The 18286-nt window shown below is 48.9% G+C and overlaps 1 protein-coding gene across 1 annotated transcript; it reads right to left on the bottom strand.

Moving 5' to 3' along the window:
- Positions 1-14716: 14716 nt before the first annotated feature.
- LOC119464362 (protein snail homolog Sna) lies at positions 14717-17991 on the bottom strand. Its single transcript, XM_037725304.2, has 2 exons — positions 17669-17991; positions 14717-16827 (listed from the first exon to the last, which is right to left on the bottom strand). The coding sequence occupies exons 1-2, from the start codon at positions 17859-17861 to the stop codon at positions 15953-15955; spliced, it is 1068 nt and encodes a 355-aa protein (XP_037581232.1). The 5' UTR covers positions 17862-17991; the 3' UTR covers positions 14717-15952.
- Between the last annotated feature and the right edge of the window lie 295 nt (positions 17992-18286).

The following is an 18286-nucleotide window of genomic DNA, read 5'->3' on the forward strand; positions in this document are numbered from 1 at the left end:
CCTACAAATGTAAGTGTCAGCTCTGCTTTATACAGACGGTCGCTCAGTCGTGTCGATTTAAATAATCGCAGCAGTGCTCCTGATCTTGTTCACTGAGGAAAATATCCCTTCTAGTTGGTTTAGAGCATTGCGGATCACAATCTTTTAATCTTCTATGGACGGGCGGTAGCATAGAAGATGTTTTGCAGTTTTTTCGCTACAGCAGGCAATATGGTCGGCGCTATCAATCATTCTTATCAGACAGAGTGTTAAATTAAATTAATGTCCGTGGGGTTTCACGTGCCAAAACCATGATCTGATTATGAGGTACACCGTAGTAGGGGACTGCAGATTAATTTTGACCCCCTGGGTTTCTTTAACATGTACCTAAATCTTAGTACACGAGCGTTTTCGCATTTCGCCCCTCCCAAAATGCAGCCGCTGCGGCTGGGATCAAACCCACAACCTCGACATCGGCAGCGCCACATGCGCCATATATACTACTGGGTTACCGCAGCGGGTCAAGAATGCAATATGCGCTCGTGAATGCAACGCCCACACGTAAGCGACACGGTAGTGTTTCTTCATATCAGGAAGCATAACAGGTGCAGTTGTATATAAACCTCGAGTGAATTGAAACAACACTTGTCCAATAATATCACGTGCTAGCTTGCTTAGGTGCTGGATTGGGTCAATTTTTGATCAAGCTATTAAAACGAAATGTGCTTCTCCATGCTGTTCGAACAGCTTTGTTAGTGAGGTCCTAGCCGGGGATACCACCTTGACATGTTAGCCACTGAAACACTTTGTTGTTTCCGTTCGCGATCACGTGGCGGTGCGTTTATCATATATCCGACACAAGTTCACTAGACTCAAGACAAATAGCTGACAAGAGACACATTAGGGCTGCCTTTGAGTCGCAAAATATTGCCCACTGATTAGCCAGTTGTTGATTAATATAATCAACGGCATCTCTGAGGGCAACAAGCTCCGAACTCGTCAATGTCGTGACGGGAAAAAGTTTGTATTAGATATTGATTGATCTTGACGAGATAACCACTCAACCGGTGGAGCTGGTCCGAGTGATAAAGAATCAGTGCTCATGTGAATTCGTTAAAAGTAGGAAGCGTGCAAAAAATCTAGAGTTACTACTTGATTCAACGCAGAGATAGGCAAGCTAGCCCTATTCCGCGTGTGCGTGTGTGTGTTTCTTTTGAAATACAACGTGTTTGGTATGCACTGTTTTCTTCATTTCCGAAACAAATATTGCTTAATGTTTAGTGTTTTACTCGTGGAAAAGCAAACAAGCGGCCCTCACCGCATTCTTGTTGACTTTGATGTAGTTCCCTTTTCGATTATTCACCAGCGTATACTAAATGGAATAAAGCTTTACAGATTATTTCCTACACCTCAGAAGCAGGTCTTTCAAGCAATAACTTCCACGTATTGGCTTTGCACTTTTGCTGTAGGGTAAGCTGAAGTCATTATAAAACCTGAGAACAGCAACCTCTTTTCGATTGCTATGGATGTTCCAATATATTCCTTGAATTCCTTCATTTAACCACATATCTGCGCATTTGCGCAAATCCCACGCGGCCCCCACGTGGCTCAAGCTGACTAGGCGAACGGTACATGGTGTAACTTCCCGCCCGAGTTAGCAAGTTCTGCTTTCTACAGAAATTCACGAAAACAGACGAGGAGGCAACATGAAAAAGAAAGCTCAGATGTCAATTTGTCGCTGTCGCGCGTGGTAGTTTCCTATCAGCTCATTCAGCACATTACATGTATTTTCGTTAATTTTTCATCTTGTTTTTCATGCGTACCAGCTTTTTCAATGTTCGTTTCCCTCCCCACTCCTGCTAGCCTGATAGGGCTACAGTACATGAAAATAAATAAAATTAAATATTTATCAGAATTAGCGAGACGTCTCCCAAGTCAGTCTTCGTGGGCAAGGTGCAAAGTGTTTAAAAATATATATATTGCGAAGCTATCGAAGTAGTTAGAGAAAATATTTGCTCGCATGACCTGCGTTCCCTTCTAAAATGTAACCCTAAAGAGTTCTGGCGAACAATTAGAAATATTCAAAATGTCAAGCACCATCTATCGACTTGCAGCAAAGCGCTATTCGCCATCTTGCCGAAGGCACATCAAAACGAAACTGCTCGCTCGACATCATAGCTACACGCATTGAGGCTGCTTTCACCCTCGTTCTTTAGCGTCCTCCCACTGCTGTTCGCTGCTATATGTGAAGCAACGGGTTCTGGAACAAGCTACACTTTTTTTTTTCGGTAACAGGCATAACCAAATCAGCGAATAAAATGTACAGTGGCCAACGCAGACGATGTTTTTCATCTCGTTACCTCGCATTTGTTTGCTGCGGTGTCTAGAAACCTCCTCTCTCCTTCTCTCCACCCCCCCCCCTTCCTTCACGTAATGTTTTTTTTTATCTTTTTTTTTTTTTTTCACCGCGTCAGCTACGTTTAAATCAACACTCAATGTGGGCAACGCTTGCTTCCGTACGAACAATTGTTTGGGAACGCGAAGGCCTGTTAAGCTTGAGTGAGCGCAACTGTTTTTGTTTGATTTTCATGTGAACGTACTATTGGTTTTATATACAACGCACAAGATTTATAAGCGTTTTAAGCCTTATAGCGGCTGAAGAAAATAATTCCGCAAACGGACGGAAAACCACCTCACGGCTTGTTGCGGCACACATTTTGCTCTAAATATTTTCCAGACCAAGTGAAAATGAAGGAAGCTTCTGAGAAGACAGCCCGAAGTTCACGAAATTTTATTTTGATTCGTACTGAAAAGAAAGAAGAAGAAAGCGTTGGTGACACGTTAGCACAAGCGTGCAGATGGACCATTTATTATCGCCATTTACTGAAAAGTCCAGACAGCTCAATAAAGTCCATCAGATCAGGTTTTGCCATGTGAAAAAAAAAATGTACGAGAGGGTACGACGTCGGTACACATCGCTCTACACATCTTCACAACAGCTCACCATCGGCAGGGATAAAAAAGGTCCGCGCGCTCTGACCTCAGGCAATCGTGGCTTCACCACGCAGTGCGCCGTTGAATCACATGTCCGTTCCTTCTCTGTACTTCTAATTGACATTTAATTACCATGTGCGTCTTAGTTCTTGCTCTGGTATTGAGACGCCGTGCTATTACAGTGCGCTTAACCACGCGTTTGCAGAGCTGCTGATGCTATGGCGCTGTTCTTGAAGCCGGAGCATCTGTAAACAGCGAATTCTTCAATACTTACGAACGCCTGAAGCACAAAAGCATTGGGAGAATTAAGCAGTGCGCGGAACGCGAGCGAGAGATAACATGAGCGCAAAGCACCGCCCTATCGTGCGAAAGCTTGATATTTGGAGCGGCGAACGGCGGAAAACAGTGCACGCAACAAATTAAGTCCTGACCATCAACTTGCCAATCACATTTATCCTCCGTTTTCACGGCAAATACGTGTGCGACCTGACTCGCACAATTTCAGTTCACACGCGCGAAGAGAGAGCGCGAACGGAGCAACCACAGTGCTCATTAGTTGCGTGCATGAAGCTCCTATAAGAGGGTTGTTCTTATGCCCATAAGCGTATACCGTGATATCTAATGGTGTTAAGGGCAGGTTCTAAGAGTAACGAACGTTTTTGCTGCGATAAATGGTTTCATATGAAATGAAGCAGCATGATGATAGAAAGACTTTCTTTTTTTAGGAATAACTTAATTGCATGACATATAACAATCACCTTCCCGAATATTTTTGCGTGTCAGTACATTTATCCTTTTCGGGGGCGTTCTATTTAGAGCGCAGCTCTTAGGCGGCCGTTCCTCCGGCGAGCGTCGGCGTAACCGAGCGCTTACTTACACTTCGCTCCGTCGTGGCGCACGAGACAAATTGTTCGCGCCATTCAATATATCGCGAAATGAAAACACGTCTAAAGCTGCGCTCAAATTTCGCGTTAGGGAGTATCGTCATCGTCGCTGAATTTTTTTTTTTTTCAATGAACACGCTTTTACTAAACTTAAACGAGAACTTGAGCTCCAGCCATTGGATACACGCAGCTCCATTGCGCTTTTGTGTCTACTGCATAAATATATTCATAATCTACGGCCACCATCGATTACCTATTCACGCTCCTGCGTACGTACATCTTGACGTCCAGTAATTGCTTGAGCAATAAAACGCGTTTCTTTGGAAAGACAGAATCTTTTCATTTAACCGAACTGCCGCGCGCCATTGCGCTTTGGAATTATCTTTCCGATAACATCTTCTCAGCCTCTGACCATAACTATATACCTGCCGCGGCGGCAGCGGTGCCATTTCGTATTGAAGGATCGTTAGCGCGTGATAGAAGACGATGACGACGGTGACCCGCATGCACGCCATCAAATGTGTTGCGTGAGCTTTTGCATATATAGGGAAGACACGATGCCGGGTTGTGTAAGGCACTAAGAAATTTGACGTCAATCCGATCATTTCTTGACGTGTTTTTACTCTTTGCGCCGTCGGCCATTTTTGGTACCATGCTTTGGTCACGCCGCCACCGGATTTTCGTGAAAGGGGGCATATAATGCGTTTCGCCGTTTCCATTAAAAGATAAAATTAAGATAAAGAAGAATTTACACAAGCAATGTAGATGATGATCACCAAAGTAAGCGAAGCTTATATTGTTTTTTTTTTTTACCATATATACTGTGCTTGTGTTTTTTTTTGTTTTTTTTCATCAATTGGAGCACCGTCGTTTTGTTGCATGACGACACCTTTCAGTCCAGCGCAGACATGACAGCGAAACGCGTGTCTGTGCGTTAACTTCCTCGCAAACTTGTGCCTCGCTTTTGGCGTGCATAGTAGTCTAAATCCTAACCTTCATGGCACGAACTTTCTTGATGAAGTTTGTGCGTGGCAAAATCCAACTGGACGCGTTGCCATATTTTCGCCGAGCTGCACCTGATGCGACGCATCCAGCGGCGCATGTTATAGCGGCGCGTGTTCCTGAGGCGCTGACATTGGGGCTATGCGTAAGGCAGAACTATCGCTATTATTTAATGTGACCTGGGGTGCTATAACGTAAAATGATTCCAAACTGTTTTGATTCCAAAATACTGACGTCAAATTTACGTAACCACCGACGCAAGCATCGGGCGGTGACCCGCAGCGTTGCCTGAACAACCCAATCAAGCACTCTCCTCGTTTATAGGAGGTCGCCTTTTTCACTTTCAAAACCAATAACATTGTCTACAGTCAGCGGTTTTTCTTATCTAATTGGCTGACAAGAGGCGAGGAGCACGCTCTAGTGGAGAGGATTTCGATGGGGCCGAGCCAGCACAGTGAAAATAGATAACCGCACGAAGAGGGTGGTGCCGGCTTCTCCGATTGGTCCGCTTCGCCTTACTTAGCTTGCGGTGGCTGGTCTAAAATCGCGGCGGCGTGCAACGGAACGATAAGAATGCTGTTAAAACGGACCCTCAGCAAGGAAGAGTTGGCAGAGCGATGTCGTATGCATGCCGAAAGGGCTCGATAACGTTTTACTGCCACGCAAAAAGGTTTATCATGCGCAAATAAGTACATGCTCACCGGCAGGTGCGAGTAGCGAGGGCCTGAGCGATCGGCGGGCAGCCATCTTCTATTGCTTTCGGAACGGGGCAGTCTGTGGCTATTCAGAAAAATTTTCAGTTTTGTTCGGCATATTAATGCATTTTTTATTGCGATAGCAATTATATGGACACTCCAAAGCAGATTTCTGCCGTCGGCGTCGCCGTCGCCGTGAGGTTCCGTATGACGTCAATGGAGATGAAACCGTCGCCGCGCGCCGCCGAACGCTGTATGTGCGAGTGAAAGGGCGCGAGGGACGCGCGCTTTCACGGCGGAGAACAAACGCGCGTTCTGTGCCGTGCTCCCTTAAGGGCTGCAGAAGTAGGCGTCTCTTTCCTCCTTTACAATCACCATATACGTATGTAGAGCAAACGCGCCTTCTTCTGACGCACGAAAGGCCGTGGGAGGGGGGGGGGGGGGCAGGGAAGGGAGGCGAAGTTTAGCTGCGGCACCAATTGCCTATTTATATCAGAGGCTCCGGCAACAGTCACCAACGCCGCACGCATTTTGTGCGAACGCGGGCAAAACGCCGACGGTGTCGACAACAGTGCTGTGTGTTAACGGTGCTGCTGCATGTCCAAGTTTGTACAGCGGATAAAACTACTATTCTTACTCCGTATAGCTATCTACTAAGTTGCTATCGCAATTGATGCTTCGCCTTTCGGGTGAAACTGCGACAACTTTTTTTTTTTTTTCGCGTACACGTCACTTTGACGTGCTGAGTTTTCGCAGTGTTGTGAGGTCGCGTGACAGACAGGCTAGTTGGGCGTAGCCAGAAAACATTGGACCAATAGCAGAGGGCTAATGGTGAAAAGGCGTCGAATCAGGAATGATTATTTTTCTTTTGTGCGGTTTAATCATGCATAATCAGTGTGTACATGTTATATCAGATGGGGAGCTATCGCGGTTTTCGTGACGTCACGTGACAGACAGGCGAAGTTGGGAGTGGCCCGAAAATGTTTTGACCGATCGTGGAGCCTGATTGCAGAAATTGGAACCAAAACAGTTGGGAATCATTTTACGTTATAGCACCCTTGAAAATTTGCACTAGAAAGAAACAAAAAAAGAACTTCCCATATGTTCAATGAATGTGATAACTTTGTGGGGCCAGCCGTCCGCCCACACTAGGTCTCTTCGATTTGGCTGCGCTTTCCTGCACAGCGCCGTTTCTTAAGAGATTGTAGAGCCGCCCGCGAGTCCGTGAGGATGACCCACGCATTAGCTGGACCTTCTATGATATATTCGAAAGCTTCTCGAGGCGCAGTCAAAACAGTAGCAGATGCCGAGGTCTTGTGGCAACGCCTCGCTGAGATTAAGTTGTTAGAGAGAGAGAGAGAAACAACTTTATTTAAATTAAGACCGTGCTTGGTCACTGTGGGTGGAGCCCCTCTTCCAGGGCCCCACTGGCTATTGCGGCGCGCCGGGCCTGGTCGAGGGTCGCCAATTGGCTTCCCAAGTCCAGTTCGGAGAGTCGCGCCTCCCACGACCAATTGCTAAGTGTATCGTCAAGTAGCGGCGAGACGGTGTCTGCCGGACGCTGCGTGCATTGATAAGTGATGTGTTCTAGTGTCGGGGTGGAGTCGCACCATGGACATCTGTCGCTGTGTTTGTTAGGAAATATTTTGTGCAGTCTATGTAAATGTGGGTAGGTGTTTGTCTGTATTCGGCGCCAGTCCCTCGCCTGTCTCCTGTTTAGCTTGGGGTGAGGTGGAGCTTTGGTTCGTCTTCCTAGTCGTTGTGCCTCAAGTATGTCTCTCGGTGTGCTGCCGGGTGTCGGAGAGGTGTCCGTTCGAGCGGTATGTATCGCGGCTCGGCCTGTTATACCTCGAGCCAGACGATCCGCCCGATCGTTGCCTTCCACTCCGGTGTGCGCGGGACACCAGGTTATCCCGTGGTCCATTTGGAGGCTTGGTCCTAGTATGCGAAGGACCCCGGCCGGTAGAACTCCCCGAAGGAAGAGCCGACAGGCGTCTTGCGAGTCTGTGAGTATATAAGCCGACTGGCTCTTGGCCTCAGCGTCTCGGATGGCTAGGGCTATGGCCGCGGATTCCGCCGTGGCACTTGATGTCGTGCGTACGGACGCTGCTACGATCGGTCTCCCCCGGTTTGTCGCGAGAGCCACATAAGTAGGAGTCGCTGTCTCACCTCTGGGGTATAAGCCCGCGTCAGTAAAGTATGTGTCTGCATCCTCCTGCCTTTTGCACAGGATGGCTGCTCGGGCTTGTCGCCGTTTCACGTGGTAGTGAGGGCTCATGTGACGTGGGATGGGGTTGACATGAATTCTTGTTCGTAGATCAGGTGGCATAAGTATGGTCTCGTCTCCGCAGAACTGTGGCGTTAGAGGGTATCGTAGTCGTGTTAGCACGGAGCGCCCCTGGGGTGTTGCGTTTAGTCTTTCGCGCTGGGCCATGAGTGTGGCCGCGGCGAGTTCTTCGTATGTGTTCATCATGCCCAGCTCCGTGAGACGGTCAGTGCTCGTGTTTTCGGGCAGGCCGAGTGCCGCCTTGCAGGCAATCCGGAGCAGTCGATTTGCTTGGTCGATGTCAGTTTGTCGGGCCGCTTGGAAAGGAAGAGCGTAAGTGATTCTGCTTATGACGAAGGCCTGTACTAATTTCATGGTGTCTGTCTCCGTCATTCCCTCTCTGCTACGTGCTATTCTGTTAATGAGGCTAGTAACACTGCGAACCGTGCGCTTGAGTTTGGACAGGGCGATGCCGGCACTGCCCGTTTCCTGTATATGCATTCCGAGCACTCGTAGCTGCTGGACTTTTCGGATGGGTTCTCCGTCTAGAAGTAGTTGTAACGGCGGAGCTCTGTTGGCTTGGGTTCTGGGTGGTCGAATATGGATGTATTCTGATTTGCTCGGTGCGCATTTCATGCCGGCATGTTTTGTGTATGATTCGACCGTGTCTAGGGCTTGCTGAAGTGTGTTTTGTCTGTCCCCGTATGAGCCTTTGGTCGCCCAGAGCGTAATGTCGTCGGCGTAAATTGCCACGCCGAGATCTTCGTCTTCCTGTAACTGTAGGGCGAACTTGCGCATTCCAATATTGAATAGGAGCGGAGACAAAATTGCACCCTGAGGCGTGCCGCGGCCCGGCAGTTCATATGGGAGTGACCGTGACGCTCCGAGCGCAATTGTTGCAGTGCGGTCACGCAGAAAGTCCTGAATATAATGAAATGTTCTTTCTCCGCATCCGACGTCCTCAAGGCCTTCTAGTATGGCGGAGTGAGATATGGTGTCAAAGGCCTTTTGAACGTCAAGGGCGAGCAGGATTCTGTCTAGGCTGCCCGGGGGAGGGCTGAGGACCTTTTAGCATGAGGAAGACGTCCTGTGCAGAGACTCCCTTGCGAAAGCCGAACATCGAGTCGGAAAGAAGGCTGTTACGCTCGAGGTGATTCTCCAGCCGGGTGTGCACGACTCTTTCAAAGAGCTTGCCCATGCACGATGTTAATGAGATGGGCCGCAGCTGTCCGATCTCTCGTGGTTTACCAGGTTTTGGGATCATGATGATGTTGGCCGATTTCCATAGCGCTGGTACCCGACCTCCTTCCCTCCAGACCTGATCGTTGAACAAATGCACAAGCTGTCCGATGGCCGTGTCACTGAGATTGCGAAGCATCGCATTGGTGACGCGGTCTTGTCCTGGTGCTGTGTTCCTTTTGAAAGTCTGCGCGGCTGCGTAAAGTTCTGCGAAGGTGATGGGGGCGTCTAGATCTTCGTTGGCTTGCCCATGGTATTCTCTGGGTGCTGTTGTAGGTGTTTGAGCCTCACCGGTGTAGGTAGTCTTGAGTTGTTGCAACAGCTCAGTCTCCGTCCCTTGGTACTTTCCTATGAGTCGGCGCATGACATTAGCCGTTTCCGTGCGCGTACTGGTCGGATCTAGCATGCATCGCAGTATGGCCCATGTCTTCTTGGTGCTCAGTGTGCCTCTGAGGGAGTCACAGAAGCTGTGCCAATTGTTGTAATTGAGTGTTCGAGCGTAGGTGTTTGCTTCTTCCGCCAGTCGGTCGATTCGTCGCCTTAGGTTACGATTGTGGTGCTGTCTTTTCCACCTCTTGCTGAGACTTCTACGAGCTTCCCAGAGATGGGCTAGGTGGTTGTCTATAGCCGGCGTGTCTGGTGTGGTTTGTAACTCCTTAGTGGTGGCATTATAGAGTTCCTTTAGGAAATTACTCCATCCTTCTGCCGTAGTGGGTGTCGAGGGGGCTGTCTGCTGGCGTTCTCGGTATTTCTTCCAGTCCGTCAGCCTGGCCGTCCCTAAGGCTAGGCGGACCTTTGCCGTGTTCACCGTCGTGCATAGGATGTAGTGGTCGCTGCCTAAGTTTTCCTCGAGGTTACTCCAGGTAACACCGTTGTCATTGTTGATAAAGGTAAGATCCGGCGTAGTGTCCCGAGTCACGCTGTTGCCTATCCTTGTAGGAACTCCCGGGTGTGTGAGCAGCAGTAACTCGTGGGCCTGGGTGGCGCTGAGTAGATTTATTCCCTTGCTCGTATCTCGCCCGTACCCCCACTCGGTGTGCCATGCATTAAAATCGCCAAGGAAAATCAATCGGTCCCGCTTTGAAAGCAGTGTGGATGCGTGGTTCAGGATTGCCAAGAAGTCGGCCTTGCGTTCGCTAGGGGGACTGTACACGTACACTAATACACATTTAGGGCGTCCTTTTTAAAGTTGTTATTTGATGTAGGTGGTGCATGGTGGTAATGTTGCTGCAGAAGCAGTCAGCCTGGCAGACGTGAACAGCAATTACACCACCTGGGCGTCTCTTTCCGTGTCATGAATACAATATATGATCCATGCTTTCTCGCAAACATGTAAATATAAGGCTCGACGCTCCTTGCGCACTATGTGGACAATATATCTGTTATGCACGTTTGTCAAGAAAACCATCTTCTGCTCATACTTATCAGAAGCCTCATCCTTTCAGAGCATAAGCGCTTGAAGGACCAGATGGAGTGTTCTATATATCACCAACTTCATTGCACTTACTGCAAGGTGGAGAAACAGCACGGTCGACCTTAAACACCCATGCAGGAGTGTAGGCCGATACTGTTATTATTGGGCATAATAGTGTGGCTTCGTTGCGGCTACAGTCCCTTTGCAATAGAAGGTTGGTGCGCAGTTTCTCAAGGGAACGAAAGTGGCGACGTATTGTCTCTATGTTTGGCTATTTCCCGGAGCTCTCACAGTTGGCTGCCTTGAATGTGCTTCATTGACAAGAGCATTCGCTCTTTCTATGCCACTGACACCAACCAGCATACACTGAATTGTTATTATTATTATTATTATTATTATTATTATTATTATTATTATTATTATTATTATTATTATTATTATTATTATTATTATTATTATTATTATTATTATTATTATTATTTTATGTAGTGTGAAATCATACATACGCTTGAAAGAGAAGAAAAGGAAAACAAGGAGCAGGATGGCAATTGCCACCCGAAGAGGAACAACGCCTGCCTACTCTTCAGAAAGGAGGTGGCCATACACTAAAAGGTTATTTTAATCCCCCCACTTTTTCTTTTCTTTTCTTTTTTTTTTACTATTTCTTACTATTTTACTAATGATGCCAGCCACTGACGACAGAACTCGTTTGGAGGTATGAGATAGTTGCTGAATTGCCGACTTCTAATCCGAGGTTATGACGGCATCCTGTGTGGACCCCATACTTCAGTTTGCGAAGAGCAGCAGAAGCGGCGGCACTCTCTGCGATAGTCGAAGAGACCAGCCGGTCCAAACGACCAGACCATGTAATAAGGGACGCGAAGTTAGTGTAAGAAACATATTGCAAGTGATCTTTGTGTTCTGCACTCGTTTCATTCTACACAATCATTCTAATCGTTGGCATTATCTGCTTCCGCGTGCTTATTCTATAGGGACTGTCGAATAAAAGCGCCTTCATCCTTTTCATTGTACGTATTAATTATGCTACGGTAGACATCACCATCGTCCGCGTGCTGTATCTACGCGCTGTCGAATAAACGCGTTGGTTCGGCCTGTGTCTTGCAATATATGTATTTGAGCAAATTATGCTGGCGTGACAAGTGCACTAGTCCCGTGGTCATTGAACGCAGCTGCAGTTTAGTTCATCGAGCTCAAAGTCAGTGCTGCTAAATACGCTGAATGTAGTAGATTACGTGCTGTGTAAACTCTGTGGTAATTATAATTCACGTATCGACTCCTGTTCATGTTTAATAATATATCTATACTATTAAACCCGAACAGGCCCCGATACGTTGAATGCCAGTGACGCTCAATGAGCATAGAGGGACTTCATTTGTGACACTGCATGCATAGCGCTATAACACATGTGTTATAGTTCAATGCCACAAGTGTCAAGAGTGTATGTATGCATTCACTTGCGTATAAAATGCCGAGTGACGGGGAGGGGCGGACGGCGCGACATCACCCATGCACAAATGCGTAGCACCAGGTGGGGATTAACGCAGGGGCGCACTCCGCCGTCCTGCGTACGCGAAGGTATGCTCCGGGACGTAAAACTAGGAATTCGCTTTTTCCGGCACATTCGTCTTGCTCACCGCACCACGAAAAAAAAAAAAAAAAAAAGAGGGCCACGAACAGGCTGAACGAGAAACGTGCTGAATTACGGTGTGATAGAAGCAGCTTTGCGTCCGTCCGGTTGCGGAGGAGGGGAAGTGACACTGCTCTCCTAGGCGCATACACAGAGGGCGGCGACGAAGGGCCGGACGCTTCGGTATATGAAGACAGGTAAGGAGCGGGGCGCGCTCTGAAAAAGCAGGCCCACAAAAGGTCCCGAGCACGAAGGGAAGCCGATGGCACAATGCAGCCGGCGGCCGATGACCACGCAGGTTTTTCGGCTAGCCGGCAACCTGCCGCGCGGCGCCAGAGGTCCTTTTGTGCCCCTACTGCAGCGCACCGATCATCCGTTCAGACCAGCCGTGCAGCTACCTGCGAAGACTGTCGTTCAAGATTCGACGCCTCCTCCCATTTCCCGCGGGCCTGGGTTCTTTGTGGGGCGCCTTGCTATTTGTGGCGCCCCATCGGTGACTCGGTGCATTGGCGGCGCTGTCGCGTCGTGTCCCAGCCAGCACCGCGTGTCCACGGACTCGCTCGCAGAAGCATGCACGCGCTGTTTTAGAGCGCCGCCCCCGTGGAATGTTTCCATACATTTATTCCTGCGTCCATTGTGCAGAACTGGGGCCGATTTCCCAAACCTCTTGTTCGTAAGTCCTGTTTGCCATTGGCCGGCCGCTTTCGCTAATATGTCTGACATCAACATTGCCGCACACCTGCTCTTAGGAACATTTTTAGCACAATAACTTTTTTTTAGTACAGGCTTTGATCAGGCCACGCTTCCTTGGGCACGTACCACTCAATTGAAATGTTGATGAAGCGTCAGGGAAAAAGGTTTTGCCACGACCGCTTTTCTGCGCCATTTGTTTATCGTACCTTAATATGTTAATCGCAAAAGACGTGTCATTAGAACTTCTTACTGGGTATGGTTGTCAAAAATATACAATAAACAATTAGGCAGACCTGGAATTTCTTGTATTTCTAGTTATCACAAAAACTATGCTGATGCCAAGTAATAGTTTGCTACGGAGTTCATTTTAAGAAGTTCTGCTGTTTCACTGTGTCATGCCGCGTTTCAATGTGCTGTGCCGGTAGAGAGCAAGTGAATAGTGAGTTTCTCTCAGGTTAACATTTTTGCCGAAAGAGAAAGTGATCGCCCGCCAGTCACTTCTCATGCTTCTGTTCTCGGGCTCATGAATTCCTCTAACCTGTGTTTTGTAGTTTTCTGTATTGCAAACCATTGTACTTGCATGGGTGTTACCAGTTCTTTAACTTTTCTTTCAATTTCGTACTTCAACATTCGGCTAGCTCAAGCACCAACGGACTCAGCTTCACAGAAAAACTTACCTCTTTATATCTTGAGGAGATAATAGGGAACATCCGCGTGACGTCATATAAATAAAGTCACCCGCCGTGGTGGCTGAGTGGCTGTGGCTTTGCGCTGATAAGCACGAGGTCGCTGGATCAACTCCCAGCCACGGCGGCCGCATTTCGATGGGAGCGAATAGCAAGTACGCTCGTGTACATAGATTTAGGTGTACGTTAAAGAACCCCAGGTAGTACAAATTATTCCGGAGTGCCCCACTACGGCTTGCCTCATAACCAGATTGGGGTTTTGGAACGTAAAACTCCAGATTTAATTATGAATAAAGTCAAGGGTTATGTTCAGTCTTGGCAATCTGTGCGCCGCCTGTGGTGTCCTTACTATACAAATTGTTAGAATGGCTGAATGCAGGGGAATCTTCTGAATAATGGCATATATTTAAATGCTATATTGGGCTGTCTTCGGCTTTTGGCAATACCAGGAATTTATCAATAAAAACCGAGCTCAGTAAGATTGCTTTCCTGTAGTGCATGTTAGCCGTGCAGAGAAACATACACATTTTTTTTTTTTTTTTGCATAGCATAGCGTCTGGTGACAAAACTGGCTGCAGGGTAATAGTGTCTATCACATAGAGTAAAAAAGTCATAACGTCATATCGCGTAGAGTGTAACAAACACTGCGGGGTGAATGCGACGCACAAACAACGGGAAACGTTAGCTCGTATCCCTTTACCTCGTAACCATACATCCGATGCTTTGTCCGCCTGCCGTTCCGGAGTTTCGCAACTCTATGGTAATGCGAAATCATACGAAAGAGAAAATGCGACACCTAGCGTTAGTTAGATTCCATGCTTATGCTCTACATTGTTATATTACCCCCTTGTTCCCAGCGTAGAGTGCATGGCTTCAGACGAGCGTCTCTGCATTTCTTAAAATGAAGTCCCTCCACCACCAAGCGGCTTTAGATGTCAACCAGTGTTGGAAGATTGGCTTGTTGTTAGTTAATCAGTGATAACCTTGATGAATAGTGTCCGCAAGAACAGGGACAAAACGACACAAGTAGACACACGCGGTGCTTTGTCCAGGGTGGTCTGGACGTGCATTCTTTTATCCCCGTTCTTGCGCGGGCGTAGTTCCTCAAGACCACCAGTCAGAAGTAATGCGTAGGCGATTGCCTCACCCTTATGTGGTCTCAGCAACTAAACGAAGTAAATGACAATGAAAGCATATGTAAACCATACTGTAAAGTTAAAAAGTAGTTTATTGCTTTCTAAGCTGTATGGCAATATGAACATGACATTTCTTTTTTTCAAGAGCAATCAACAAATCTGTGTAACAAACACATACATATGGAAGTCACTGTGGGTGCTGAGTCAACAGTCATAACTTGAAATGGCAACTGTCGTGACGGTGCACGGTACAATGGAAATGGCAACAGTGCTCCGCCACAGGCATATGATAATGAGAAGGCTGATTCCCTTTCGGGAGGAAAGATATCGTGTCTTGTTTACGTTCCAGGAATACAAAACGAAATTCATGACTAGTCCTAACCGGATGACAAAATATGGGTGAGCATATTATATGTACAGTTTGAAGTGAGCTCTTACTTTCATTGAGAAAAGAAAGAAGATGATAAATTGGTGCTAAAGCTGCTGCATGCTCAGTTTGAGACATGCGAGGCACAGACTGAGAACTGAACCTCTCATGCACCTATAAACAGCAAATGCCTGAATGTTCCCCTCCTACGCTCGTTCCTTACCAGGTACAAGAAAAAAAAAAAGAAAAAAACATGGCACTTTGAGACACGAACAAAGCCCGTGCAGCTTACCCGCAGCGCTCAAGGCTTCGTCCGCAAACACCTGGGCTTGTATTCACAAAGCGTTTCGTACGCTACATTTGTTCTAAAGAGCAGCCGCTGGCCGAACTTGGCAGCGAACATATTAACGTAGGCGGCCAGCCAATGACATTTCTTACGAACGAAAAGCTTTGTGAATTCAACTGTACAGCCGCCAACAGGTTTTGAGTTAGAGCGCTGGCACATTTGAGCTTAATTGACTAAAAGGACGAGCAAATAGTACTGCGCCTTCTTTCGGAAACTCATGCATGCCGAATTGCTCCTCATCGGTATTTGCCAGGCCTGAGTGCCCACAGGAAACCGCGAAGAGGCTTCATTGATGCTGACAGGGCACGCCTTAAGCTTTGATATCTGCGAACGGGTATGCCTATTTGCTCCTTTAGCGGACAATGCGAACTAGCTGACGAGCTGTACTGATGGTAACAATCTTTGGCAAAGAATGGCAGTTACTCTTGCCCTATGCAAGAGAACAAGGAAACGAGACTCGTAGCGAATGAAAGAATGTGTTTAAATAAATACGAGACGACGTGCGACATGGAACTCGCCGTGCCGTTTCTACTGTCCAAGGCCTGCGAACAGGACGCGACTAGAGTCTGTACATGTCATAAATAATGCCCCAATAGAGCGCACCTAGGGCTTAGGCTGACTGCGGTTGAGCGCCGCGGCGGGGCAGCCACCGTCTTCGTGCTTGAGCAACAAGGACATGCGCGAGAAAGTACGGCTGCATGACTTGCAGCTGTACTTCTTAATGTCCGAATGCGTCTGCAAGTGGGCGCGGAGGTTTGAGCGGTCGGCGAAGGCTCGGCTGCAGTGGGGGCAGGCGAACGGCTTCTCTCCGGTGTGCGTCCGGATGTGGCCCTGGAGAAGCCAGGGTCGCGAGAAGGCTTTGCCGCACAGCTTGCACTTGCAGGGAAGCGTGTGCGTGCGAATGTGCATCTTCAGCGCGCCCAGCGACGAGTAGTCCTTCTCGCAGTATTTGCACGAGAAGGACTTGCTCGTGGTGGCGGAGCAATGGAACTGCCGGTGCTTGGACAGGCCGCTGTAGGTGGAGTAGCTGCGGTTGCAGCCGGTGCAAGGGTAGCGTGGCGCGTTCTCGGGCCGCCTCCGGGGCCGCTCAGGGGGCACTGGAGAGCCACGCGACTCCTTTTCGTCCGAAGAGGAAGAGGAGACGCCAGACGACCACGAGGGAACCACGGCGTCTCGCTGGGGCGGGCTCTGCTTGGCCAGATCGCGTGGCGTCAGCGGGTGGCTAGCCACTAGAGGAGGAGGAACCAGGGGCGCGTAGTAGTCGCTCGCGGCCGGCACAGGGTAGAGCGTGAGCGGCATGTAGCTGTGCGCCAGGTACGCAGGCTGGTGCGGCCAGTCCAGGCTCCGGTCACCCTTGGGGGCGATGAGGGCCACTCCCGGCGGCGGTGTCAGGGCCACGGGCCGGTGAATGGAGGGGTACTCGGACCTCCCACTCGATTTTTTCGCCTTTAGGCTGAGGTCGAATGGCCGCGCGATATCTGGAAGAAGATTGAATCCTCATTAGCTCATGCACAGGCCTTACCGGTCTCATCTGGCAGTGTCGCATCGGCCCTTAAAGGCAGATGCGGCGCTGTCCAGAGAAGCATAAGAATATATACAGAGGTAAGTTGCGCTTCTAAAAATCGTCACGTCAATATGTTTGAAGCATGCATAACCGTTTATCTTCGTTTTGGCAGCTGGAAGCAAGACTCGGCTTCTGCGATCCAGTGTTTGCATTAGCGTGTTTAACAGTAGGATATCTCACTTGTCACACATAGTGACAGAACAACGGCAGTCGCACGTGGCTTTTCATCGATAAACGACCAACCGTTAAAAACCAGGTGCAAGCCTGTTGACGACGGCCGCTTATCAAACAACTCCGCCACCGACAGTTGTCTTTGCGGTGTGGTTCGCAGGCCCTGTTATCGGACACCTGCTTATCCAACGCGCGACTCAACCGTGGTGTGCAAACACTGCCGTGATTTATAGACAACTAGAAATACCCCGACCACTTATCAGGGCGCATGCTTCTCTTCTACCCTTTGATGTCTTGCGGCGCAGCTACCGTCTGTGATTGTCAGTCACAGTTGGCAAACCCCGCCGCGCAACATTTTTTCCAGGATAGTGAACAAAAATATTCAGCCCTGCTTCAGTAATAAGAGCAACGCCAGTGTTACCACTAGTCTTGATCGTTAGGAAGAGACCGACGCTGAGTTCATGCATGGTCAGAACGCACAACTTAACGAGGGCCTCCCGGTTATACACACTTTATGAGGTTTTGAAACGCAAACGCGAATAGCAATGAGCGTACGTAGAATCAGTGAAGTAAGTTTTCCCTACCTGGTACGCAGCCATCGGAGAGCGCCGGTGACAAGGCCATAGGCACCCGCACGACTGGCGGGGGCGACGTGCTAAGGTCCTCAGCTTCGTGCGAGATCTCGTCCAGCCAGGGCCTCTTGACAACGGCTACAGGCCGCGACAACGCCGTGGCTCCCGCGTTGACGTGCTTCTTGATGAGGAACGAACGCGGCATCTTGTCAATATTGAGCGCGGTGAAGACAGGTAATCCGAGTCTGGCAGCGTGCGTCGTCTACAGCAGCGGCCACCGTGTCGTCATGAAGACCGCAACGGGCAACGAGGCGAACCTTCCAGTACGAAGCACGCAAGCGAGTCTGGCCGCAAGCGCCACTCGCAGTGCTCTTTGAAGGTCCCGAGGGGCAGGTGAAGGAAGTGGTGCCCTCTCTTTCCTTCCGCCGTCGCCCTCACCCACCGTGCCCTGCCAAACCGCTCCGCGTATACGTAAAAGCAAAGCAAAACCGACGCAAGAGCGGGAAGCTTTATAAATAAAAGCGCTTCCGTCGCTCCCCTTCCCCCCGCTCCCTGCCGCCGGGCCAACCGCCAATGGGAAGCGCGCTGGATCGACCAATGACGCTGTGCAGTTGGCTCGCGCTAAGGCGC

Source organism: Dermacentor silvarum, chromosome 1, assembly GCF_013339745.2.
Source record: "Dermacentor silvarum isolate Dsil-2018 chromosome 1, BIME_Dsil_1.4, whole genome shotgun sequence".
In the NCBI taxonomy this organism is placed as follows: domain Eukaryota; kingdom Metazoa; phylum Arthropoda; class Arachnida; order Ixodida; family Ixodidae; genus Dermacentor; species Dermacentor silvarum.

What these genes read in the sequence shown, in the direction of transcription:
- LOC119464362 (XM_037725304.2), bottom strand. Translation starts at nt 17,861, where the DNA reads ATGCCGCGTTCGTTCCTCATCAAGAAGCACGTCAACGCGGGAGCCACG. An exon ending in CTCCGATGGCTGCGTACCAG is followed by an intron (nt 16,828 to 17,668) that starts GTAGGGAAAACT and finishes ATCTTCTTCCAG; the next exon opens with ATATCGCGCGGCCATTCGAC.